This window comes from Portunus trituberculatus, chromosome 24 (assembly GCF_017591435.1).
Source record: "Portunus trituberculatus isolate SZX2019 chromosome 24, ASM1759143v1, whole genome shotgun sequence".
NCBI classification, from domain to species: Eukaryota; Metazoa; Arthropoda; class Malacostraca; order Decapoda; family Portunidae; genus Portunus; species Portunus trituberculatus.
In genome coordinates, this window is record NC_059278.1 from 3997108 (window position 1) to 4021240 (window position 24133).

At 40.1% G+C, this 24133-nt stretch overlaps 1 protein-coding gene across 1 annotated transcript in view; it reads left to right on the plus strand.

Annotated features, from left to right (window-relative positions):
• The window catches only part of LOC123508421, a 50199-nt gene extending 27003 nt beyond the window's left edge, over positions 1 to 23196 (plus strand). The window contains exon 4 of the mRNA XM_045262159.1: positions 23122 to 23196. Coding sequence (XP_045118094.1) covers positions 23122 to 23139 — 18 coding nt within the window. The 3' untranslated portion in view covers positions 23140 to 23196. The remainder of the gene's footprint in view (positions 1 to 23121) is intronic.
• Positions 23197 to 24133: the final 937 nt, after the last annotated feature.

Here is a 24133-nt window from a genome sequence, read left to right on the forward strand (position 1 = left end):
GGGCGACCCTTGGAGGCCAACTTATCTCCTCCACAACTTCTTCGCGAAACTTGAGAGGCTCGCAAGATCAACCAAGGCGTTGTGGTGTCGAAAATTTGAGGTTACCAACGAAGAAGAGTGGAAAGGGAAAATCACTCTCTCTCTCTCTCTCTCTCTCTCTCTCTCTCTCTCTCTCTCTCTCTCTCTCTCTCTCTCTCTCTCTCTCTCTCTTCATGGTCAAGCTATTTTTGCATGAGAACTCGAGTGACTGAATAATTTTTAAACATAGATATAAGATATTTAGATTTGAATTTTGCGCAGCCAACGCGTGTTAGTGAAACCTTGACTTACTTAAAGGAAAGATGCGGATAAATATTTTTCCACGTGTGTGGCTAGAGGATGAAGCACAATGCCGTGATTACATGTAAGCAGCTCAGCATCAAGGCCAGCGGTGACGCAATCTAAGGCAGTTAACTTATTTTGCCACGTGTCTAGGTCCTCGTGGGGGTCCTAGAGTGACATATCGCTCTCAGTCATTGCGTCCAGTAAGTCCACTGATTTGCTGATACTCTCCTTACTGGACAAGACAAGTGACTGATTTTGAGCATATTATTTGCTTAATTCCTGCAGTACTGGGACACTTTTTTACCTTGATATTTGTGTACGATTAGACAATTTTATTTACATTAGGAAGGGCTTATGGAGGTCAGAATATTAATGGCCACAGTCTTCACTATTTTAATCCCTTACATATGTTTCTGAAGCTGTATAAAGTCACCAGATAATAAGCAGAATGAATATGGAAATGCGTCATGGTAGTGAATGGGTTAAGATTGATAATGATGAAAACAATGGAGGGAAGTGTGGCACGTAACTTGACTCTACATCTGTCATTCACATACAGTGCATTAGTTATTACTCTGGAGATTTGAAGGTGTCTTTGTTCCTTATTAATGAAAATAGACATCTCAACAGTTTTCGCTTCTTGCTGGTTAACAATAGTATCGAGCAAAACGTCAAGTGATCGAGGCACACTTAAAGAGAATCCGAATCATTTGGTTCGTTTCTCATAAAGGATTTGCTAGCAATTTCCCCTTAATATAACACAAAAAAAGAAATAAAGGATTTTTACTTAATGGAGACAGAAATAAGAAATCAACCTATTATTTCAATATTTCAATAAAAAAATATATAACCTAATAGAGACGCAGGTATTAATGAAGCATAAGAGAAAAAGAAAACAATCCTTAAAATGAAATGGATGATCAAACCGAACTGAAATACTGATTGAAACTTTATCTCACGGCGCTAAAGATTCATTCATTACGCCGTCAGAGTTGCAGCGTTATATTTAGCCTGAGTAGGGCATCAGAGAGCACAGCGACGCACGTAATTAAAGGTTTGAATATGTATCGCAATGTTAATTAAGAGTGGAAAATTCCTTCAGATATTATTTCGTATTGTTGGTGAAGGGTGCTAAGGAGGAGAAGGAGGAGGGAGGAGGAGGAGGAGGAGGAGGAGGAGGAGGAAGAGGAGGAGGAAAGAGAAGTACAAGGAAGAAGAATTGGTGGAGATATTGTAAAAGAAAGGAAAGGAAGTTTAAGAGGAGGATGTAGAGAGGAGGAGGAGGAGGAGGAGGACGGAAGAGTAGGGGAAAGAGAAGTAAGAGGAGGAAGAATTGGTGGAGATGTAGAAGAGAGGAGAGGAAGTTAAAGAGAAGGATATGAAGAAGGAGGAGGATAAGACGATGGAGAAGTTGGAGGAAGAGGAAGGGTAGAAGGAAGAAGAGGAAAGGAAGAGGAGGAGGAGGAGGAGGAGGAGGAGATGGAGAGAGGGACAAAAGAAAAAAAAAGAAAAAGCAGGGGAATAAAACACGAAATGGTATAGAGAGGCAATACGGAAATGGAAGTACAAACGAGGCCATTTGTCGCGAGGTAACGCTGTTTATGCAATAGTCTTCGCACTGTAGCAAATTTCTGCGCCGGACTCAAATGATCTCCATGAATTTATACTGCAGATCTGCTTGCTGCGTTAGGTGACGACGGTGGAATGCAGTTTTTTTTTCCTTCATTAAAATATGTTAATTAAAGTTATATCTCCGTGTCTTTCCATCCGAACTCTATTGCATTAATCTCTACCAGTTTATGAGTAACGAACTGCGATAATTCATCAGTTACATTTACTCTGATATGCAAAAATGTTAGCTATTTGTTTTTCTGTAATGGAATATCAGCTCCGTAAATTTTCTCAAGGATGGGAAGAGCATTTATAAAGAGTAAACATAATTGCTTTTTTCCAAGAAAGTAACTTAAATAGAATTTACGCCAAAGTGCCTCTAGTTCCACAACATCTTCAGCGAGGTAAAGAAAGGGAAGGAGGGAAAAAGAAGAGGACGCAGAGGAGAAAGAGAATGAGATGAAAAAATAAAGACGTCCACTGCAGAGGAATGGAAAAGGAGGATACCGAGAAAGACCAGGTGGAGGAGAAGGAGGATGAGGATGAGGATGAGGATGAGGATGGGGAGAAGGAAGAGGAGTAGAAGGGAAAGGAGGAGGAGGAGGAGGAGGAGGAGGAGGAGGAGGAGAAGAGGAGATCAATGAGGAGGAGGAGGAGAATGAGGAGGAGGAAGAGGAGGAAGAGGAGGAGGAGGAGGAAGAGGAGAAGGAGGAGGAAAAAGAGAGGATAAGAAAGAGGAGGAGAATGAAGAGGAGGAGGCTGAGAGAGAGAGAGAGAGAGAGAGAGAGAGAGAGAGAGAGAGAGAGAGAGAGAGAGAGACAGAAGGAAAGAGGAGTAAAAGGAAAAGGTTGAAAAAGTATAAAGGTTTTCAAAATGTCCAACATCCATCACTACATGACACATTCCGCTACCAAAGCAAAAAGTGGCGGTGAAATGCGGCCTAAAAACACTCAAAGGTTCCTAATGACAGAGGTTTCCAATCCCCGTCCATTACAACTCCATTAGAATTGCCTAATGCGCGTACGATACGATACACATTACTTTTATTTTCGTGTCAATGAAGTTAAATAGGAGAATGAGATATCGATGACTTGATAGATTGATATTTTCCTGTGGCGGGTTACCGAGAAAGTTGAGAACACATGACAGATGAGATAACACACGGTGGAGGACTTCGAGAGGAACACCTGATATAGGAGATGAAAAGCTAGCAAAAAAAAAACAAAACAAAAAAAACAACATTAATCTGTCAGTCCATCTGTGGTTTGTGGCTCGTGTAACAGAGCGCATGTGTTGTGTGGTGCGTCAGGGGTGGATCCAAGTCTTCTAATACATTATTATTGTTAGCATTCTCTAAAGGGTTTATTTTTTATTGTCATATTTTCTTATAGAAGAGGGGAAGCTGGCCAAGAGCAGCATAAAATAAAGAAAAGACCCACTTGATTGCCAGTTCCCTAAAAGATTGATAGTGTTAGCCAAAACTCTTGGACAAATGTCTTGAAACAGATGTGGGAATCATTTGCGAGTATTTAAGTATCTCCCAACGATCCAGTAGCAACGCGCGTTTCCTTATCATAAATGTGCAACATATCAATATTCAAACTGCCCAAGCCGTAAGTAAACAATAAAATAACCACTTCACATCTTTCAATTCCTGACTGTGGCTTGGAAAATAATCACATTAAGAAAAACTACTCTAAGGATCTTTCAGTGACCTTCTTAATCTCAAATATGGACTTACATGGAAATCCACTACTTATCTTCTTATTGTCTTTATTGAATCTCAGTTAGCTTCTCTTCGAGGGATTAACTCAAACTTCTGCCGTCGACTCATACGTCCAGAAACTTTTCCACAAAGTTTGCCATGGATAGCTATTCACCAATCTGACCTCGTATACTATAATTCATACCATAATATACTTTCTCCTTAAATATACACGCCGACACACATGTCCACCTTTCCCCCCCCCTTCCCCGTCACCACACACACACACACACACACACACACACACACTCTCTCTCTCTCTCTCTCTCTCTCTCTCTCTCTCTCTCTCTCTCTCTCTCTCTCTCTCTCTCTCTCTCTCTCTCTCTCTCTCTCTCTCTCTCTCTCTCTCTCTCTCTCTCTCTCTCTCTCTCTATATATATATATATATATATATATATATATATATATATATATATATATATATATATATATATATATATATATATATATATATATATATATAGAGAGAGAGAGAGAGAGAGAGAGAGAGAGAGAGAGAGAGAGAGAGAGAGAGAGAGAGAGAGAGAGAGAGAGAGAGAGAGAGAGAGAGAGAGAGAGAGAGAGAGAGAGAGAGAGAGAGAGAGAGAGATTACATGATGCTTTACGAAAGAGAATTGATATTAACCCTTACGTATTTCCCTCGTCAATTAAAAAGACGAATAAACAAGATCAAATAAAAAGCATAAAGAAGGGATAAATTTACACAGTGCTATCAAGCAAACAATACTGAACACGTCCCGCCAACATCCCTTCATATTAAATCGCCATAAATCCATTTTTATACATCCTGGAATTATTTTTTTGTTCACTTTGAATCTATAAGAGTAAAGCTGTTAATGATTTTGACGCAGAGGAGGAAGAACATCAATCATAACACACTGCGATGAATCAGTATAGTTGAGTTGCAGTGTTGAGTTTAAAGGCGCCAGAGTGTTATGTGCCTGCGACGACGAAGTGAGAAGTGGATAGAGAGTCTTTTGTCTGCTTATCTGTTCTTTTCTTTTTGTCTCTCGTCTGCTCTCGTCTGTTGTCTACCTTGTTGTGTGTGTGTGTGTGTGTGTGTGTGTGTGTGTCTCCGTTTCCCCTATTTTTTCCTTTCATTCTTCGGTGACTGGACTGCCAAAAGATTAAACAACAATAGGAGTGAGTGGTGTTGCCTTTCCTCTTTCCCTGCAGTCACCCTTTATCTTTCCCTCCCTCTTCCTTCCTTTCCTCGTGCTCTTCAAGACATCCTCTTTCCCTTCTCGCCCCTCTTGTACCTTGTGGCTCCTCTCTCTCTCTCTCTCTCTCTCTCTCTCTCTCTCTCTCTCTCTCTCTCTCTCTCTCTCTCTCTCTCTCTCTCTCTCTCTCTCTCTCTCTCTCTCTCTCTCTCTCTCTCTCTCTCTCTCTCTGCCACTTTACTTCACAGCGTCCCTATAAACCTCGGCTCCCACGAGGAAACTCTGGGTACGAAGTAAAATCAACGTCTGTCTATACTTGTTCATGTTCTTGTGTGTCCGTCTTCGCGTGTCCCCGACTCACTTTGTCTTTCCACCTGTCACTCTGTCTCTGTGTCTTTCTCTTCGTGTTTCTCTTGGTGTGCCTGTCTCGTAGTGCTATTGGAAAACAGGATGCTATCTGATAGGTTTAAAAATTCAATTACCTCTAAATATTAAGGCTAGACCTGCTGGGAAAACCGGGATTTGTGACCTTGAAGAGGCGGGAGAAAAGGTGGACGTCCCAAGGGTCACACTGTAGTTGCTCCAGGTTAAGAAGGGAGAGGAAAAATTCCTATTCTTCTGAAACAGTGAACAAAATGTAGGTCTTTCAAAGAGCTGATGGGAGGGAAGGAAAGGCAAAGGTAAGGCTGATGTTTCAAAGGGAAGGAAGGAACGAGGAAAAAAATCACGAAAAATATGCTGAGAACAAGAAGAAAAGCGAGAGTGAAAATGAAAATATAATTGCTGAGAGAGAGAGAGAGAGAGAGAGAGAGAGAGAGAGAGAGAGAGAGAGAGAGAGAGAGAGAGAGAGAGAGAGAGAGAGAGAGAGAGAGAGAGAGAGAGAGAGAGAGAGAGAGAGAGAGAGAGAGAGAGAGAGAGCAAATGAACATGAGAGGGGAGTTGCGTACTAAATGTTCAATGTTCTACCTTTAAACATATAACGAAAGCCAAAAGAACTGTAGGTAAATAAGGTTTTTGGAATGAGGAGCGTGATCATATAAGAGAAAGAGAGAGAGAGAGAGAGAGAGAGAGAGAGAGAGAGAGAGAGAGAGAGAGAGAGAGAGAAAATTGTAATGAAGAAAATTTATGGAAGCTACTATAGTATGATTCATCTCTCAAAGAAGTATTTTGAATAAGAAATAAGCTGCTTTAATTTCCCTTTTTAGTATTCTCTTTGTATCTCTCTAGCTTTAAATCCTTTCCTTCTCTCTCTCTCTCTCTCTCTCTCTCTCTCTCTCTCTCTCTCTCTCTCTCTCTCTCTCTTTGTCTGTCTCTTTGTCTGTCAGTCAGTCTGTCTGTCTTTCTGTCTTTTTGTCTGTCTTTCTGTCTGTCTGTCTGTCTGTCTGTCTGTCTGTCTGTCTGTCTGTCTGTCTGTCTGCCTGCCTGTCTTGTCTGTCTGTCTGGTTTTTTTTTCTCTCTCTCTCTCTCTCGATGAAAGAGCGTCCAAACTCTGGAATATTGGCTATTTATTGAACTTTGTAAACTAATTCCGATACTCCACTGGGCTGGTTTTTGCCACGCGCATCTCGAGGAGTGAGAATACATAATGTTATGCAAATGTACGTAGGTTTTGTCTGCGGATACTCTCTCTCTCTCTCTCTCTCTCTCTCTCTCTCTCTCTCTCTCTCTCTCTCTCTCTCTCTCTCTCATGATGTCGAACTCTCTGGGCTGACCAATGGACGTAATATGCGTTTATTGTTCTGTTGACGAGTTCAGTGGTGGGACACATACGAGGATATGGAAAACTAAGTAAGGTTGGCGTATTAGTTAATTGAGATGGTAGTTACGATTTTATTTTGGTAGTTGTTACGAGAGTCAGTCAGTGCTCAAAACTTCGCCAATCAGAAAAAAAAAAAAAATGGAATGTGTATAGGAGAGATTTTTTTTTTTTTTTTTCATAAATGGTACTGAAATGAGCCAGTGGATGTCTTTTGGTGAATCAGTGTACAAGCTTCACCAACCATTATGACTGAAGCTTGAGTAGGAAAAGAGTGTGTATGTGTGTGTGTGTGTGTGTGTGTGTGTGTGTGTGTGTGTGTGTGTGTGTGTGTGTGTGTGTGTGTGTGTGTGTGTGTGTAACTGTGAAATGTGTGGTGTAAGGAGCACGGAATTGACCTTTTAACGCCTTCAGTACTGGGACGCATTTCTACCTTGAGTTTTGCGTACGATTAGAGCATTTCATTGACATTAGGAAAGGTCTGTGGAGGTCAAAGGTTTAATGGCCACAGTCTTCACCATCTTATTCCCCCACATACGTTTCTGAAGCTGTATAAAATCGCCAAATAGTAAGCAGAATGAATATGGGAACTTGTCGTGGTACTGAAAAGGTTAATAATTAGTACTGAAGTCTGGCAGTGTTACAAAGAATAAATCGTGATTGAGGGATGGAAGCTTGTGTGTTAAATGTGTTGCGAGAAGTTATTTTTTCCGTTAATGTACAAGATTCTGTCGATGTTTTTTTCTGCGCCACTGTGCTAGTCAGTCAATGGCGGAAATTGAAATATCAGTAGCAACGGCGTCATTTTACCACGAGTTTGCTGCATCTAAAATCAATCAGTCAGTCAGTCAGTTAGCCAGCCAGTCAGTCAATCAGTCAGTCAATCAGTCTATCAGTTTATCAGTCTGTCAGCCAATCATCAGACAATCAGTATATTTATCAATCAATCATTTAGTTAGTCAGCCATTCAGTCAGTCAGTCAGTCAGTCAGTCAGTCAGTGAGTGAGTTAGTTAATCAGTCAGCCAATCAATCAGTTAGTCATTCAGTCAGCCAGTCAGTTAGTCAGTCAATCACTCATTCAGTCAGTCAGTCAGTCAGTCAGTCAGTCAATCTCGTAATGAGCCTACCGCACGTAATTCCTCTTAATATTCTGGGCTGGAGCGATTGTTGAATATTTGATCACTGCAAGAGAGCGGAGTGTCTTCTTTCGATACCCATAAAGAATTCACAGAGAACTTGGCTGATAGGGAAGCTTTGATAAGTAAGTTTGGCTGAGTATTAGTCTGCTCTTCCTCCTCCTCCTTCTCCTTCTCCTCCTCCTCCCTTCTGAAAATTGAGGTCCTGTGTGATGTTCGTTGATAAGGTTTTTAGTTATTTACACTAAAGCAACGTCGAGAAGGCAAAAAGTATAGATGAAATGTTTGTGTGGAATACTGGTGAGAAGAAAGGAAAAAAGAAATGTGCAATGACTGGTATTATAGTGGTATTATTCTCTCTCTCTCTCTCTCTCTCTCTCTCTGTTTATTTTACCTATCATATATCATCCTTAAAGCAAACAAAGGTAACGTACTCGCCTCTTGCTGCACGTTTTCACAATTTTCGTAAGCACCGTCTGTATGGAGTAGGCAGTAGTCACCTGCCGCCCGGTGGAATACTCCAGGAGAGGTACTTACGGGGATGTAGGCAGTGCTGCAGACTGAGTGATTCCCCGTGTCCTCTCTTCCCGGTTCCCTTTGTGGTCTCATTTATACAATTGAGCAGCTGCAGCCTGCCCTCTAAAGACAACTTCTACTACTTCCTACACTACACTACAACACCTTACACTTTTACACTCTCTTCAAATCAAAATTTAATAATGGCTTCACCACGCCCTGCCTCGGAGTCCCCCTCTGGGGAGGGGACCATAAATGTCCCCAGGTCGGACTGCCCTCTGCTGTCGACCTTGGGTGTCTTGACACTTCATCTAATACTTTCACTATCAATTTCTGCAACATTCGTGGCCTTCGTTCTAATTTTCAATCTGTGGAACACCACCTCTCCTCTACTAAACCTCATCTTCTCTTCCTAACCGAAACACAGTTGTCTGTGACTACTGACAGCAGCCCCTTTTCTGTTCCCTCCTACTTGCTCTATCCTCATTTTCAATCCAAAGCTGGATGTTGCGCATACGTGCGTAACGACACCACTTGCTCTCGTGCCCACAATCTTGAATCTTCAGAATTTTCTACCATCTGGCTAAGACTTCAATGTCACTCTCTAACTAAATTCATCTGTGCTGTATACCTCTCACCTAATTCCTCTGACTATGTAAAATTCTTTGACTATTTGACTTCCAAGGTGGAGCACATCTTATCTCACTTTCCTTTTGCTGAGATCTCCATTTTAGGGATTTCAATGTTCACCACCAGCTTTGGCTTTCATCTTCTTTCACTGACCAACCTGGTGAACAAACCTTCAACTTTGCTATCCTTCATGACCTAGAGCAGCTAGTGCAGTTCCCTACCCGTATTCCTGACCGCCTTGGAGACACGCCCAACATTCTTGATCTTTTCCTAACCTCCAACCCTTCTGCTTACTCTGTTAAACTTTCCTCTCCGTTGGGCTCCTCCGACCACAATCTAATTTCCGTTACCTGTTCTATCACTCCAGTGCAGCCTCAGGACCCGCCTAAGCGGAGGTGCTTCTGGCATTTTAACTCTGCTAAGTGGGAGGAACTAAGGCAGTACTATTCTGATTTCCTTGGGATGATTATTGTTTTCATGTCAGAGATCCTTCTCTTTGTGCCGAGCGCATAACAGAGGTGATTATCTCTGGCATGGAGCTATACATTCCTCATACTTTCTCTAACCCTAAAGCTAAAAAGCCTTGGTTTAACTCTGCTTGTTCTCGTGCTGTCAATGATAGAGAGGCGGCTCACAAACGGTTCCGTAGCCATCCAACTGCTGAAACTCATGCCCTATATATTTCTGCCCGTAATCATGCCAAATCTATTCTCCAACTTACTAAAAACTCTTTCATCAATAGAAAATGTCAAAGTCTTTCCAATTCTAACTCCTCTCGAGATTTCTGGCATCTAGCCAATAATATCTCTAACAACTTTACTTCTTCGTCTTTCCCTCCTTTACTTCATCCAGATGGCTCTACAGCTGTCTCTTCTTTTCTAAAGCTGAACTCTTCGCTCAAACCTTTGCTACCAACTCAACTTTGGATGATTCTGGGCATATTCCTCCTACTCCTCCACCCTCTGACTACTTCATCCCTAAAATTAAAATTCTTTATAAAGACGTTTTCCTGGCCCTCTCTGGCCTTGATTCTCGGAAGGCTTACGGTCCGGATGGAGTCCCTCCTGTTGTTCTCAAAAACTGTGCTTCCGAACTCGCTCACTGCCTGGTCAAACTCTTTCATCTGTGTCTCTCTACTTCTATTTATCCTTCTTGCTGGAAGTTTGCTCACATTCAACCTGTCCCTAAAAAAGGTGACCACTCCAATCCTTCTAACTACCGCCCTATAGCTTTGATTTCCTGCCTTTCTAAAGCCTTTGAGTCTATCCTTAATAGGAAGATAATGAGGCATCTATCAGCTCACAACCTTCTCTCTGATTGCCAGTATGGTTTCCGTAAAGGCAGATCTACTGGTGATCTTCTTACTTTCCTAACTGAATCTTGGTCATCCTCTTTTAGGGACTTCGGTGAAACCTTTGCTGTCGGCCTTGACATATCGAAAGCCTTCGATAGAGTCTGGCACAAATCTTTAATTTCTAAACTACCCTCCTACGGATTCTATCCTTCTCTCTGTACCTTCATCTCCAGTTTCCTTTCCGATCGTTCTATTGCTGCTGTAGTAGACGGTCACTGTTCTTCCCTAAAACTATCAACAGTGGTGTTCCACAGGGTTCTGTCCTATCACCCACTCTCTTTCTATTATTCATCAATGATCTCCTAAATCTGACTCAATGCCCTATCCACTCCTATGCTGATGATACCACCTTGCATTATTCAACAGCGTTCAACAGACGCCCAACCCAACAACAATTAAATGACTCAAGGCGAGATGCTATAGGACGCCTAACTTCTGATCTTTCACTTGTTTCTGATTGGGGCAGAGAAAACCTGGTTTTGTTCAATGCCTCAAAAACTCAATTTCTACAACTATCTACTCGACATAACCTTCCAGACAACTATCCTCTCTTCTTCAATAACACTCAACTTCCCTCTCCTCTACATTAAACACACTCGGTCTATCCTTCACTAAAAATCTAAACTGGAAATTTCACATCTCTACTCTTGCTAAATCAGCTTCCAAGAAGTTAGGTGTCCTGTGGCGTCTTCGTCCATTTTCTCTCCCTCCCAGCTGCTTGCTCTGTACAAGGGCCTTATCCGCCCGTGTATGGAGTATGGCTCTCATGTCTGGGGGATCCACACACAGCTTTACTAAACAAGGTGGAATCTAAAGCTTTTCGTCTTATCAACTCTTCTCCTCTAACTGACTGTCTTGATTCTTTAAGTCACCGCCGCAATGTTGCATCTTTATCTGTCTTCTACCGCTGTTTTCATGCTGTCTGCTCTTCTGAACTTGCTAACTGCATGCCTTCCCCTCCTGCGGCCTCGCTGCACAAGACTCTCTACTTCTTCTCATCCCTATTCTGTCCATCTTCCTAATGCAAGAGTTAACCAGTATCTTCACTCCTTCATTCCCTACACTGGTAAACTCTGGAACTCTCTACCTGTGTCTGTATTTCCACCTGCCTATGACTTAAACTCTTTCAAAAGAGGAGTGTCAAGACACCTCTTACGTTAACTGGACCCTCCTTTTAGATTTTTTTTGTTTTTTCTTTCTCCTACTTTCCTCTAAACAGGGCCTGGCAACCAGCGGGATTTTTTTTTTTTTTTCAAACACTGTTTTCCCTTGGCCAGTGCCCTTGTAATGTAAAAAAAAAAAAAAAAAAAAAAAAAAAAAAAAACCTCTCGTACCCTTCAGTGGTCCCCGTGAAGCGTCTTGTCCAGTGAAGTGGTCTGGTACACTCTCTTTCGCTTTGCATTCTTAACTCCTTCAATGTTGGGACGCTTTTTTTTACCATGAGTTTTGGGTGTGAGTAGACGATCTTATTTACATTAGAAAGGGTTTATGAAGGTCAGAGGATTAATGCCCAGAGTCTGCACTATTTTAATCCTCCCCCCCAAGTTTCTGGAGCTGTGTAAAATCGACAAATAGTAAGCAGAATGAATATGAAAACTCAGACGCATTTTTACCATGAGTTTTGAGTGTGATTAGATGATTTTATTTACATTACGAACTTTCCATGAAGGTCAGAAAATTAATTGACAGTCTTCTCTAATTTAATCCCCCACATAACTTTTTGAAGCTGTGTAAAATCGCCAAATAGTAAACAGAATGAATATGAAAATGCGTCATAGCACTGAGGCCCGTGTTAAAAAATCCTTTACTCTCTCACGATGACCATTTTCAAAGGCTCTAGTTGAAGATACTCCTGCTTTTAAGGGTATTTTTATGGTTCTAGTGATGGATGAGCAAGATTTCTAGTTTCTCATAATGAGAAACTGTCTTGAAAACCTGGCTAATCGTCAATGGGGACCTGAAAAATTGTCGTGGTGAGAGAGAAAGGCTCGCTATATTGAATCCTTCTTTTATGCACATCAGTGATCATCCATCTCAGAACTTATGAATAATTCACCACCTCTTACTTCTCCCGCAAGTTTTTTTTTCCTTTTTTTCATGATAAACCAAAAACCGCCGGAATGGATTATGTAGGCGTGATTTTTTTCATATTTTCAGTTTTTTTTTTCTGTGTTTAAAAGGTCAGCATGATATTAAGGAGATAAAACAGCAGCGAGAGGTGGAAAACATAATCTGTTTTTTGTGTTGATATTCTAGTAAAGGTTTTCTCTCTTTAACTACAATCATGCATGTCTGAGATAGCAACAAATAACCTTAAGCACATAATAGCAAGTCATAGACAATAAACGGAAGCTAAATACGTAACGCCTCATATTAACACGCTTTGATGTATGGAGCATTGCGTACCATTTAATTGAGGTAAGGTGGCGAAACGTCTCCTTCTATTAATACCTTTGAGTGGTGCTGTGCCGTGATCTGGAAAGTAGGGGCAAGGAAGGACGGGGAAGATGAAATGTTTTGTATGGCTGGCGGTAGGTTCACATTGATAAACAACCTATTTATTGGAGGATGCTGTCAAGTGGAAAACTGAGACTCTATTTCTTCATATAGGCCCGTATTCTGAAACGATTTCCTCTCTCACCATCCCTGCTTTCCAAAGGCTCCAATTGAAGATATTCGCGTTTTTTGAGAGTATTTTTTATGGTTCTGGTGATAGATTGGTAAAATTATTGGTTTATTGAAAGGAGAAAGTTGTCTCAATGGTCTTGAAAAATTCTCCTAGTGAAAGGGGAAAGTGTTTTTTAAATACGGCCGTGATTACACCTACTGACCTATCTTTATTCACTATTGGCATCTGAAAGGATCTGGGCAAGAAAAACAAAAACAGGGACATGAAAAAGTTCGCTCAAGTTTCAGTGCCCACGAAAAGGAAATGAGTCAAAACAAGTTAGCTAATCTAATTTAAAATATGACTTGATGCTCATCTTTTAGAGAGAGAGAGAGAGAGAGAGAGAGAGAGAGAGAGAGAGAGAGAGAGAGAGAGAGAGAGAGAGAAACACATAATAATCAAGCGCAGAGTATCGTTGGAAGAAAGAAGGGTATGAGGCGCCGCGTATGTATTTCGGGATGCACCGTGAAGGCAGTAGTCAGTCAGTCACTCGCATCTCGGCGTGTGTGGTTGTGGCTGGGGGATGGAAGGTGGAGGGGGAGGAGCGGAGGAGGAGGGGAGTGTTGTAGGTAGAGGATGCGCTCTCTTAAAGCTGCTCTGTCATATTAAATGTTTGGGTCAATATTTCTCTCCTGCTCATTGAATCTTGATGATGTTCCCTCTCCGTCATGAGCGCTGTGTGTGAAGAAATTTTGGTCAATATTCCCATTATAACTCTCACCTGAAATGTCGCGTGTACACATTCACACAGGCACGCTGACACACACACACACACACACACACACACACACACACACACACACACACACACACACACACACACACACACACTCCCATGCATAGACAAATAACAAACAAATAAATAGACAGGCGGCCAAACAGACAAACAACTGAAAAATATAAATCAGACCACGTACTCATTTGATTTGTCACACTGTACACATTTGTGAATTGACGCACTGCACTCTGTTTTGGCCAGTCTTTGTCCGTGTGTGCGTGTGTCCGTCAGTCTGTTAGTAAGTGCTATCCATTCATTCATTCCATTACTTTGTTTGTCTCAGTCTGTGTGTGTGTGTGTGTGTGTGTGTGTGTGTGTGTGTGTGTGTGTGTGTGTGTGTGTGTGTGTGTGTGTGTGTGTGTGTGTGTGTGTGTGTATTTAACTTTCTGTCTTTATGTTTGTTTTTAAGTCGTCCGCTACGTCTCTCTCTCTCTCTCTCTCTCTCTCTCTCTCTCTCTGAACAAATTGCTTCACGTCTTGTCAGGAAAAGGGTGAAAGAACAGTGACATGAGGAATACAGGAAAGAGAAAGGAACGGAAGATAGGAAGCAAGATAGCAGATGATAGAAAAAAAATAAATAATAAAAGTAATGATTTTATTTTTTTTATTTTATATGTAATGTATGTGTGTGTGTGTGTGTGTGTGTGTGTGTGTGTGTGTGTGTGTGTGTGTGTGTGTGTGTGTGCTTGCTCTTTCAGGTATTTCTTTGGCATTGTTTGTTCTATTGGTTTCTTGTATCTTTTTACGACTTTCAGGGTTATATTCTCTCTCTCTCTCTCTCTCTCTCTCTCTCTCTCTCTCTCTCTCTCTCTCTCTCTCTCTCAACACCGGTATTATTTTACATTCAAAAATAGTAGATCTGATTTCACACGCTTATGGTTTAGTTGTCCATTTCAGAGAGAGAGAGAGAGAGAGAGAGAGAGAGAGAGAGAGAGAGAGAGAGAGAGAGAGAGAGAGAGAGAGTATACAGTGGCCCTTCATCACCACCCTAAATGTCACCCTGCGGCCATCTTCCCAGGGAGGCTCCGTTTCCAGCATTCTTTACGAGTGTCTTTCCGAGATAAAGGTCGTATTTATAGCGGCAAGGCGCGTGACCTTTCAGACGGACTCCTAAACACTCGCCTACTGCCCCCGCCCCCCGTTACCCTTCCAGCCCTACCCCTTCCCTACCCGCCCCCTCCAACTCCCTCCCCCTCCCCCTGTCCCTACCCCAGATTGTGTCGACATGGGAATATTTGCTGATAAAACTTCTCTTATTATTATTGTTTCTCTTTCTTTTCTCTGTCGCCACTCGGTCTCTCTCTCTCTCTCTCTCTCTCTCTCTCTCTCTCTCTCTCTCTCTCTCTCTCTTTCTTTTCTTTTTTCTGGGCTCTCTCTCTTTCTGGCCCCTCCCCACCCCCCTCTCTATCTCTCTTTCTCTTTTCATAGCTTAATCAACTACACACTCGAATCAATGTTGCTACTACTACTACTACTACTACTACTACTACTACTACTACTACTACTACTACTACTACTACTGTTACTACTATTACTGTAACAACTATTATTAATGTCGTCATTATCACCTCAGTTCTCATCGTCATCATCATTATCGTCATCATCATCAGCATCATCATCATCATGATCATCATCATCACCGTCACCATCATCATCATCATCATCATCATTATCATTATCACTATCATCACCATCATCGTCACCATCACCATTATCATCTTCACCATCACCATCACCATCATCATCATCACCATCATCACCATCATCATTATCACCATCACCATCACCATCATCATCACCATCATCATCACCATCACCATCACCATCATCATCATCACCATCACCACCATCACCATCACCATCACCATCACCATCACCATCACCATCACCATCATCATCATCATCAAACATTATCTTTATCAGGTTTATCATCATCGCCACCTTTGTTGTTATTCTGATCTTCGCTGTTGTTATTGTTGTTGTCGTTGTTGTTGTGTTGTTGTTGTTGTTGTTGTTGTTGTTGTTGTCGTTGTTGTTGTCGTTGATGCTGCTGCTGTTGTGGCTATATTCAGTTTTCATCTTTATCGTCGAGTTTTCGTGTAGATCGCTGCTAACCAAAAATGTTGAGTCGTACAAGCCGCGTCGTACTATGTTTGCTCTTCCTAACAGCTGCACCCTTTGTGTGTGTGTGTGTGTGTGTGTGTATGTGTGTGTCCAATGGTTCGAGTTGTTTTGCCATTGCCTTGTCTTTTATTTTCCTTTCTTTTTTAGTTTTATATTGCCTGTGTCTTGCATCCTTCTCTTGATCCTCCCTGCAGCTCTCTCCTGTTACCAGTGCACCTATCAAGGAAAGCCCTGGTGCTGCTGTGTGTTCTCTATTCCATCTTTTTCCCGCCCTTATGGGAAAGATATGGCATCGTGGTGGCGGCGTATACAATATCTCGACTAATATGACTGTCCGAAACGCTGTAATATGTTAAGGTATATGGGTTACCAATACTCTATATGCTAAGAGAACGTTTATCTCGTATTACGTATGTTTCTTCCTTCCACCACCTGTGTTGTTGGTCCATGCTCGTCTCCTTTTTGTACATTTTGTACATTTGAGTCTCGAATGTGAATGTGACTGTGTGTCTAGTCGTCATGATATTAAATAGATAAATGAACATGTAAAGAAATAAGGAAAATAAAAAAAAGTGATAAACTAAATATTTTGTAACGTTTATTTTATTAGACAAAAAAGAAAAATATATACATGAATAAAGAAAAAGAAATTATAAGACAAGACAAGACAAGATAAAAGAACAACAGTTGAAGGTAAAACTTGCTGGCGTGAACACCTGCATCATTACAGACTGCTGGGTAAAGCTCCGGCCCACCATCATGCCTGTGTGTGTGTGTGTGTGTGTGTGTGTGTGTGTGTTAGCGAGCGGAAAAGGAACGGAGCGAGCAAGTGAGAGAGAGAGAGAGAGAGAGAGAGAGAGAGAGAGAGAGAGAGAGAGAGAGAGAGAGAGAGAGAGAGAGACGAACAGAGACGGGAAGCTCACCATCCATGTGTTCCCTCTAGTATAAATGCTTTTTCCTTCTTTATCTTCAGAATTTCCATACCAAACAAACAAGCCTCGAAGCATAAACTCGTGTAGAAAAAGGAGGGAAAATTCACAATGTCACGCAGATTAAATGTTTGCTCAACTTTTCTTTCTTTTTCCGCTGTCGTTTTTTCCCTTTTTTCTTTTTCTTTTTTCTTTTTTCTTTTTTTTTGAAACGAGAGAGCCCGGCTTTTTAGGGTCCCTCTGCACCCACTTTGTTTTGCCTTCAACCGGCGGATCAGGATTTTGATATTTGCCTGTATTGTGTAAAATTCTTTTGACATCCAGACTCACGTTCGTATAGCTGAACAAACACTCGAGTATGAAGGGAGTACTGTGATCACTGAGTCCTCCCATGCAGCCTTCCAAAGTCTTTAACCCCTTCAGTAATGGGACGCATTTTTACCATGAGTTTTGGGTGTGATTGGACGATTTTATTGATATTAGGAAGGGTCTATGGAGATCAGAAGATTAATGGTCCTGTCTTCACTATTTTGTTCCACACATAAGCTGAATAAAATCACCAAATAGTAACCAAAATGAACATGAAAACGCGTTCTGGTACTGAAGGGATTAACAGTGCTACAAAACAATACCTTGAGGAACATTTAACTAGGTGACTATGGGCGCAGAGTCGTGCTAAGACACCACGGGGAGCCTTCGACAAGCCTGTTCGCTATTCCTCGAGCTGCTCTTCACTCGCCATTACCAGTGGTGCTGCTCTGAAGTGGCGGCCTGAGCGATGGAACGAGTCATGAAAGGCGTTTACTCGTAATTGCTGCGAAGGAAATGAGAGAAAAACTAATGGTATCCGAGTTGTCGTGAATGCAGCGGCAGGGAGTGCGGTGTCACTTGTTGAAGCTGCGTTAGTGGAGTGCTCGGGTAAAAGCAGATACGCGTGTGCATGTGCCGGGAGGGAGGACAGAGATGGTTACACAGGAAAGGTAGTGGGACAGTGGAAGCGAGAAGGAGGTAAAGTTGGGCGGTGAGACAGTTGAGTCACATATCTTTGCGTTCATGGCGGGGAAAGGTAGTTGCTTAAATTGTTTTGGCCTGAAAGTTCCAACTGTGTGTGTGTGTGTGTGTGTGTGTGTGTGTGTGTGTGTGTGTGTGTGTGTGTGTGAGTGTGAGTGTGTGTGTGTGTGTGGGTGTGTGTGTGTGGGCGTGTGTGTACGTGTGCGTGTGTGTGTTTCAGATGTATAAAAAAGCGAAACAAACAGAATATGTACCCCAGCGATGCTACAGATATTGGATATATACCCTAACGTTGATGAAAAAGAGTATATTATGAATTTCTCTCAAATCGTGGTCCAGGAATCCGTCAGCTGAAGACGTGGCAATTACCGCAAGACATAAACTTGATGCGCCTCCTGCCTTGTCGGGGTTCTCATTCCCGGTAACGCCTCGGGACCTAATTAAAACAACATTTCTTACTAGAATTAAATGAAGAATACCGAGAAAGACGCCTCTCCATCAGCGTAGTCTCGCGTGCCTGGATTATTACTTCTGTATGCCCGTCGGGGGGAAGCCACTCCTTCCCCGCCGCCGCGTGAGGGGAAGGGAGTTGTCGTGGCCGCTGCGGGTACTTTTGAATGCAGGGGAGGAGGCGCTAGAAGGTTCGGAATCTCCTGAACGAGATTTGAACAACCATGCATACATAGTGGGCGGCGCGAAGAAAGACCGGAATGTATTGAGGACAGCGGGGCGATTTAGACTGGCGAAGGAAGAGGACGCTTGGTTTGTGTTCTCAGGAAGACTGCAAGAGACAAAACTGCCACAATATTGTTTAGAAAAAACCTCAACCTATAAGTAAACAAAAAAGCTGATGAGAGTGAAGTTACAGAAAGGGAGGGACAGTGTACGAGTAGCAGTGGCAAGACCAAGAAGCAGGAAGAGTAATGAATTTCACATTAAAGAAAAATAAAATAAAGAAATAAAAACAAAACAAAAAAACAAATGTACTTCGGCACACATTAATATTGGCAGACTAGAGAGAATAGAGGGAATTGTGGGAGAAATGGGAGATATTAAAGATAGGATAAGGCTAAAGTGAGCCGTGATGACGTGAAGAGAGAGAGAGGCTTGTAGGTCTGCCTCCAAGGGCGAGGCAGAGAAGAGTAGGGCAGGGAGGGTGAACCTTCAGGCGACAGGGGAATATTGACCTCCTCTCAGCCTTCCCGCTAACGGAAAAAGGGGAGAATATATGTCCGCTCTTGTGTTGTACATTTTGGGCAAAAATGTCCCCCTATCTATCTTTGTCCGTCTGGATGGAGCATATATTTCTATTAAGGCTCTCTCTCTCTCTCTCTCTCTCTCTCTCTCTCTCTCTCTCTCTCTCTCTCTCTCTCTCTCTCTCTCTCTCTCTGTGTGTGTGTGTGTGTGTGTGTGTGTGTGTGTGTGTGTGTGTGTGTGTGTGTGTGTGTGTGTGTGTGTGTGTGTGTGTGTGTTTGAGCGTCCATTTCATGTGGTGTATCAAATAGGCAAAGCCCAGAACGTTCCTTCCTTATACACATCAAATATCACCAAGGAAGGGACGCTTAACCGCAGTCTGATGGCTTGCATAGAATGATCACCTCCTCTCATCTGCCAGGCGGTGTGGTGAAGGCGCTATTCTTGCCGCCTTGTCGCTCCTTGTTCGTCATTGTCATTGCCTTAGTTTAGCGGATTGGAAGACAACAACAAGGCTTCATAATAGCACGTAAACATATATGAACTTCTCTCATAGTGCCATAGACTGGAATAGACTGATGGTTACTGCTAAGTCAATAATGGTCCTGGGGAGATTGGATAGATTTAACCCTTCAGTACCATGACGCGTTTCCATATTCATTCTGCTTACTATTTGATGATTCTATGCAACTTCAGAAACTTATGACGGAATTAGAATAGTGAAGACTTTGACCATTAATCTTCTGACCTCCTTAGATTCTTCCTAATGTTCATAAAATCGTCTAATAGTATACAAATCACAAGGTGAAAAATGTGTTCTAGTATTGAAGGGTTGAGAATAGAGATGATAAGTAAGGTACAGCTGGAAAGGGTTTGTACAGGATTTACCGATACATTCTTGCTGGAAAACCGATTATGACTTGCCAAAAATAAGAAAATAGTTAACTCCGTAAAATTTTCCTCTGTGCTAGTCTGTATTGTGGCTTATCAGTTTAGAGTGGTCAGAGTGATAAAACAGCGTGGGATGCTGTTCTATAAAAGATTTTTGCTGTTCGCTTATCCTTTTATAATCCTCTGTACCAGAAATAAATAACTAAAGAATATATGTTTAATGGTTATACAAGAAAGGTAAGGTTAAGAGAATAGATAAGATAACTTGGCTCCGGCGTTCATCTCTGTTTCTCTGAGCTTTTGACCTGTGACGCGCGATATTCTTTATCCTAGATCAAAGGCTCGTATTCTTAAACTTTTCTGTGCTTTACCCCTACTATTTCACATGGCTTTATTTAGATTGACACGAACTTTTTTTTAAGGTTGTTTTACGGTTGTAGTGACAGTGACAAAATTTCTACATTATCAACAGCAAAAACTCTTGAAAACCTCGCTAATCATCTCAGTGGCCTTGGAAAATAGTCGTGGTGAGAGAGCAAAGCGTTTCTGAATACAGACTTGAGACCCCACTGCCACTCATAGGTTTTCTCCGCGGTGCAGTGGGTAGCGCGCCTGACTGGGAATCCCCTGAGTCACTATTGCAATCTGGGCACACACCTAACCAGCTGTTCACCCTTGCGTCGGGCTGGTCGACAAATGGGTAACTGGGGAAACATGGGAAGGCAAACTGTGGATCTGTAAATACAAATATCTTCAAAACAAGTCCATCGTATAAATCGTATGGAAAGGCATGTGCTGGTAGCGTTTTTGTAGTGACCGGCCAATCAACGAATGTAAAGAAAGATAAAAAATTATAAAAAGCAGCAGCTGACGTATTGGCCCTTACGAGGCTAACTGTGATGCACCGCTGTAGTTAAAGTAATGAATGTTGGACAGTATGAAATAAAGAACAAAATGCAGTGCGGTCAAAGGTTACCATGAAAAAATATATCCGAAAAATGTTGAAAAAAGTGTATGGAATATTTAGAAATTTAGGAAAGACAGTAATTTGTCACATGGCCTCAGATGTGTTGGTGTGCTGCCCTGTGGGAGGAGACACTGAGCAGCTGATTATGTATGTACAGCCTGGGCTGGAGAGCGATTCTTTGTTCCAATCAGTTGCTGCTCTTTGATACATGTGTACATTAAAATATTGTAAAAACAAGTGCTATATCTATACTGAGATGTATTTGCACGGAGACTGGCTGCAGAAAAAAAAATATTATAACTAGAATTGATAATATGGAAAAAAAAAAAACGTGACAATCCTTAATCTCTTGAATACCATGATGCATTTCCATATTCATTCTGCTTACTATTTGATGGTTTTATATAGCTTCAGAAACTCATGTGGGGGATTAAGATAGTGAAGACTGTGGCCATTTAATCTTCTGACCTTCATAGACCTTTCTTAATGTCAATAAGATGATCTAATCGTATACAAATCTCAAAGTAAAGATGTGTCCCAGTACTGAAAGGGTCAAGAAGAATAGAGTGAAAGAGTAGAAGTGTCTTAGGTCACAGGCAGAGCGAAATGCAGACGTAGACAGAATAAGTTCAGAGTACACTAGTAGAAAGAATGAAGTACTGAGAATACTGGGAAACTCTAGCATGGGTCCTCAGTGTAACTACAATGAGGAATAAAATGTAAAATATGTACAAATTTCCCTATTTATAGATTCATTTTATGGCCAGAAATAGGTAGAAATAGAAATAGCACGGTGAGGATAGCGGTAGCAATGTCCTGACCGTCTATAGTATTAATTCGTTCCGGGAAATCAATGTAAAATAAAAATCAGAATCAGAACACAAGGCAAAAATAAAAAATGAAAAAAATGGATAAAAAATAACAAAGAAGAATCCAAGAAAAAATGTGAAAACTGCAAACCAATTAGCAAATCCTCCACAGTCAAGAAAATACTTCGAACAGTAATTAGATAAAAATGGGAATGTTTCTTACAATTTGGTTCACACACGAGGATCCCTTGACTGATTCTTGTCTCATTAAGCTCAGCAAATTATTCCTCGAGAATTCTTTTGATACTGTAAAGCCTGGTTTTGCTTCCAATGTGTGTGTATATATATATATATATATATATATATATATATATATATATATATATATATATATATATATATATATATATATATATATATATATATATATATATATATATATATATATATATATATATATATATATATATATATATATATATATACACACACACACACACACACACACACACACACACACACACACACACACACACACACACACACACACACACACACACACACACACACACACACACACACACACACATATACACATATATATATATATATATATATATATATATATATATATATATATATATATATATATATATATATATATATATATATATATATATATATATATATATATATATATATATATATATATATATATATATATATATATATATATATATATATATATATATATATATATATATATATATATATATATATATATATATATATATATATATATATATATATATATATATATATATATATATATATATATATATATATATATATATATATATATATATATATATATATATATATATATATATATATATATATATATATATATATATATATATATATATATATATATATATATATATATATATATATATATATATATATATATATATATATATATATATATATATATATATATATATATATATATATATATATATATATATATATATATATATATATATATATATATATATATATATATATATATATATATATATATATATATATATATATATATATATATATATATATATATATATATATATATATATATATATATATATATATATATATATATATTCGTCTTGTTAAATATCAAGGAAAACAGGGAAGCCAGTGGAAAGTCCAGTACTTGTTAGTAACATTTATTCCGCGACGTTTCGCCCTCTTCAATGGGCATTTTCCAGCTAAAACAGAGGGATTATGCTTAGTATAAAATGAGTACAAAGATTTAGTCAACAGGTATATTCTAGTCGTTTCTATTTTTACATTTGTAAGTTGTTTCTTTGTCTTAGTTTTAATTATGTATTCCCAGTTGTCATATTTTATAGTAAATTATTGTTAATGACACTTTTTTAATAGTGACTAAATCTTTGTATTCATTTTATACTAAGCATAATCCTTCTATTCTAGCTTGAAAATGCCCATTGAAGAGGGTGAAACGTCACGGAATAAATGTTACTGACAAGTACTGGACTTTCCACTGGCTTCCTGTTTTTTCTTGATATATATATATATATATATATATATATATATATATATATATATATATATATATATATATATATATTTCTCCAACGTTTCGCCCATAGGGCTTCATCAGAGAGAAGAAGCCCTATGGGCGAAACGTTGGAGAAATAAAATACCCTGCTACTCCTGAGTTTCTTTCCACCACCCACCAACCCACCTGTTCTACATTGCTACAATATATATATATATATATATATATATATATATATATATATATATATATATATATATATATATATATATATATATATATATATATAGAGAGAGAGAGAGAGAGAGAGAGAGAGAGAGAGAGAGAGAGAGAGAGAGAGAGAGAGAGAGAGAGAGAGTGTTAGACATGGATAGATGGGTAGATAGATAGGTAGATAGATAGATAAACAGATAAATAGATAGATATATAGATAAATAGATAGGTTAGGTAAGTAGGCAAATGATTAAATAAATGAAATAATTTATTAATGGATGAATGAATAAAATAAATAAACTTATGTTATTGATTCTGAGTGCGTTGAGATTAACAAGAGCAAAAGTGAACCCAACATGTTGCGAGTTACTGTTTCCTTGGACATATTTCCTCTCTGGTCCATGGAAGGAGACGAAAACAATGCATTTTTCCTTTTCGCAACGCCCTCAAAATTATTAGTTTCCGCCCGTGCACCATTCGAGACACACACACACACACACACACACACACACACACACACACACACACACACACACACACACGCCCGGTAGCTCAGTGGTTAGAGCGCTGGCTTCACAAGCCAGAGGACCAGGGTTCGATTCCATGGCCGGGTGGAGATATTTGGGTGTGTCTCCTTTCACGTGTAGCCCCTGTTCACCTAGCAGTGAGTAGGTACGGGATGTAAATCGAGGAGTTGTGACCTTGTTGTCC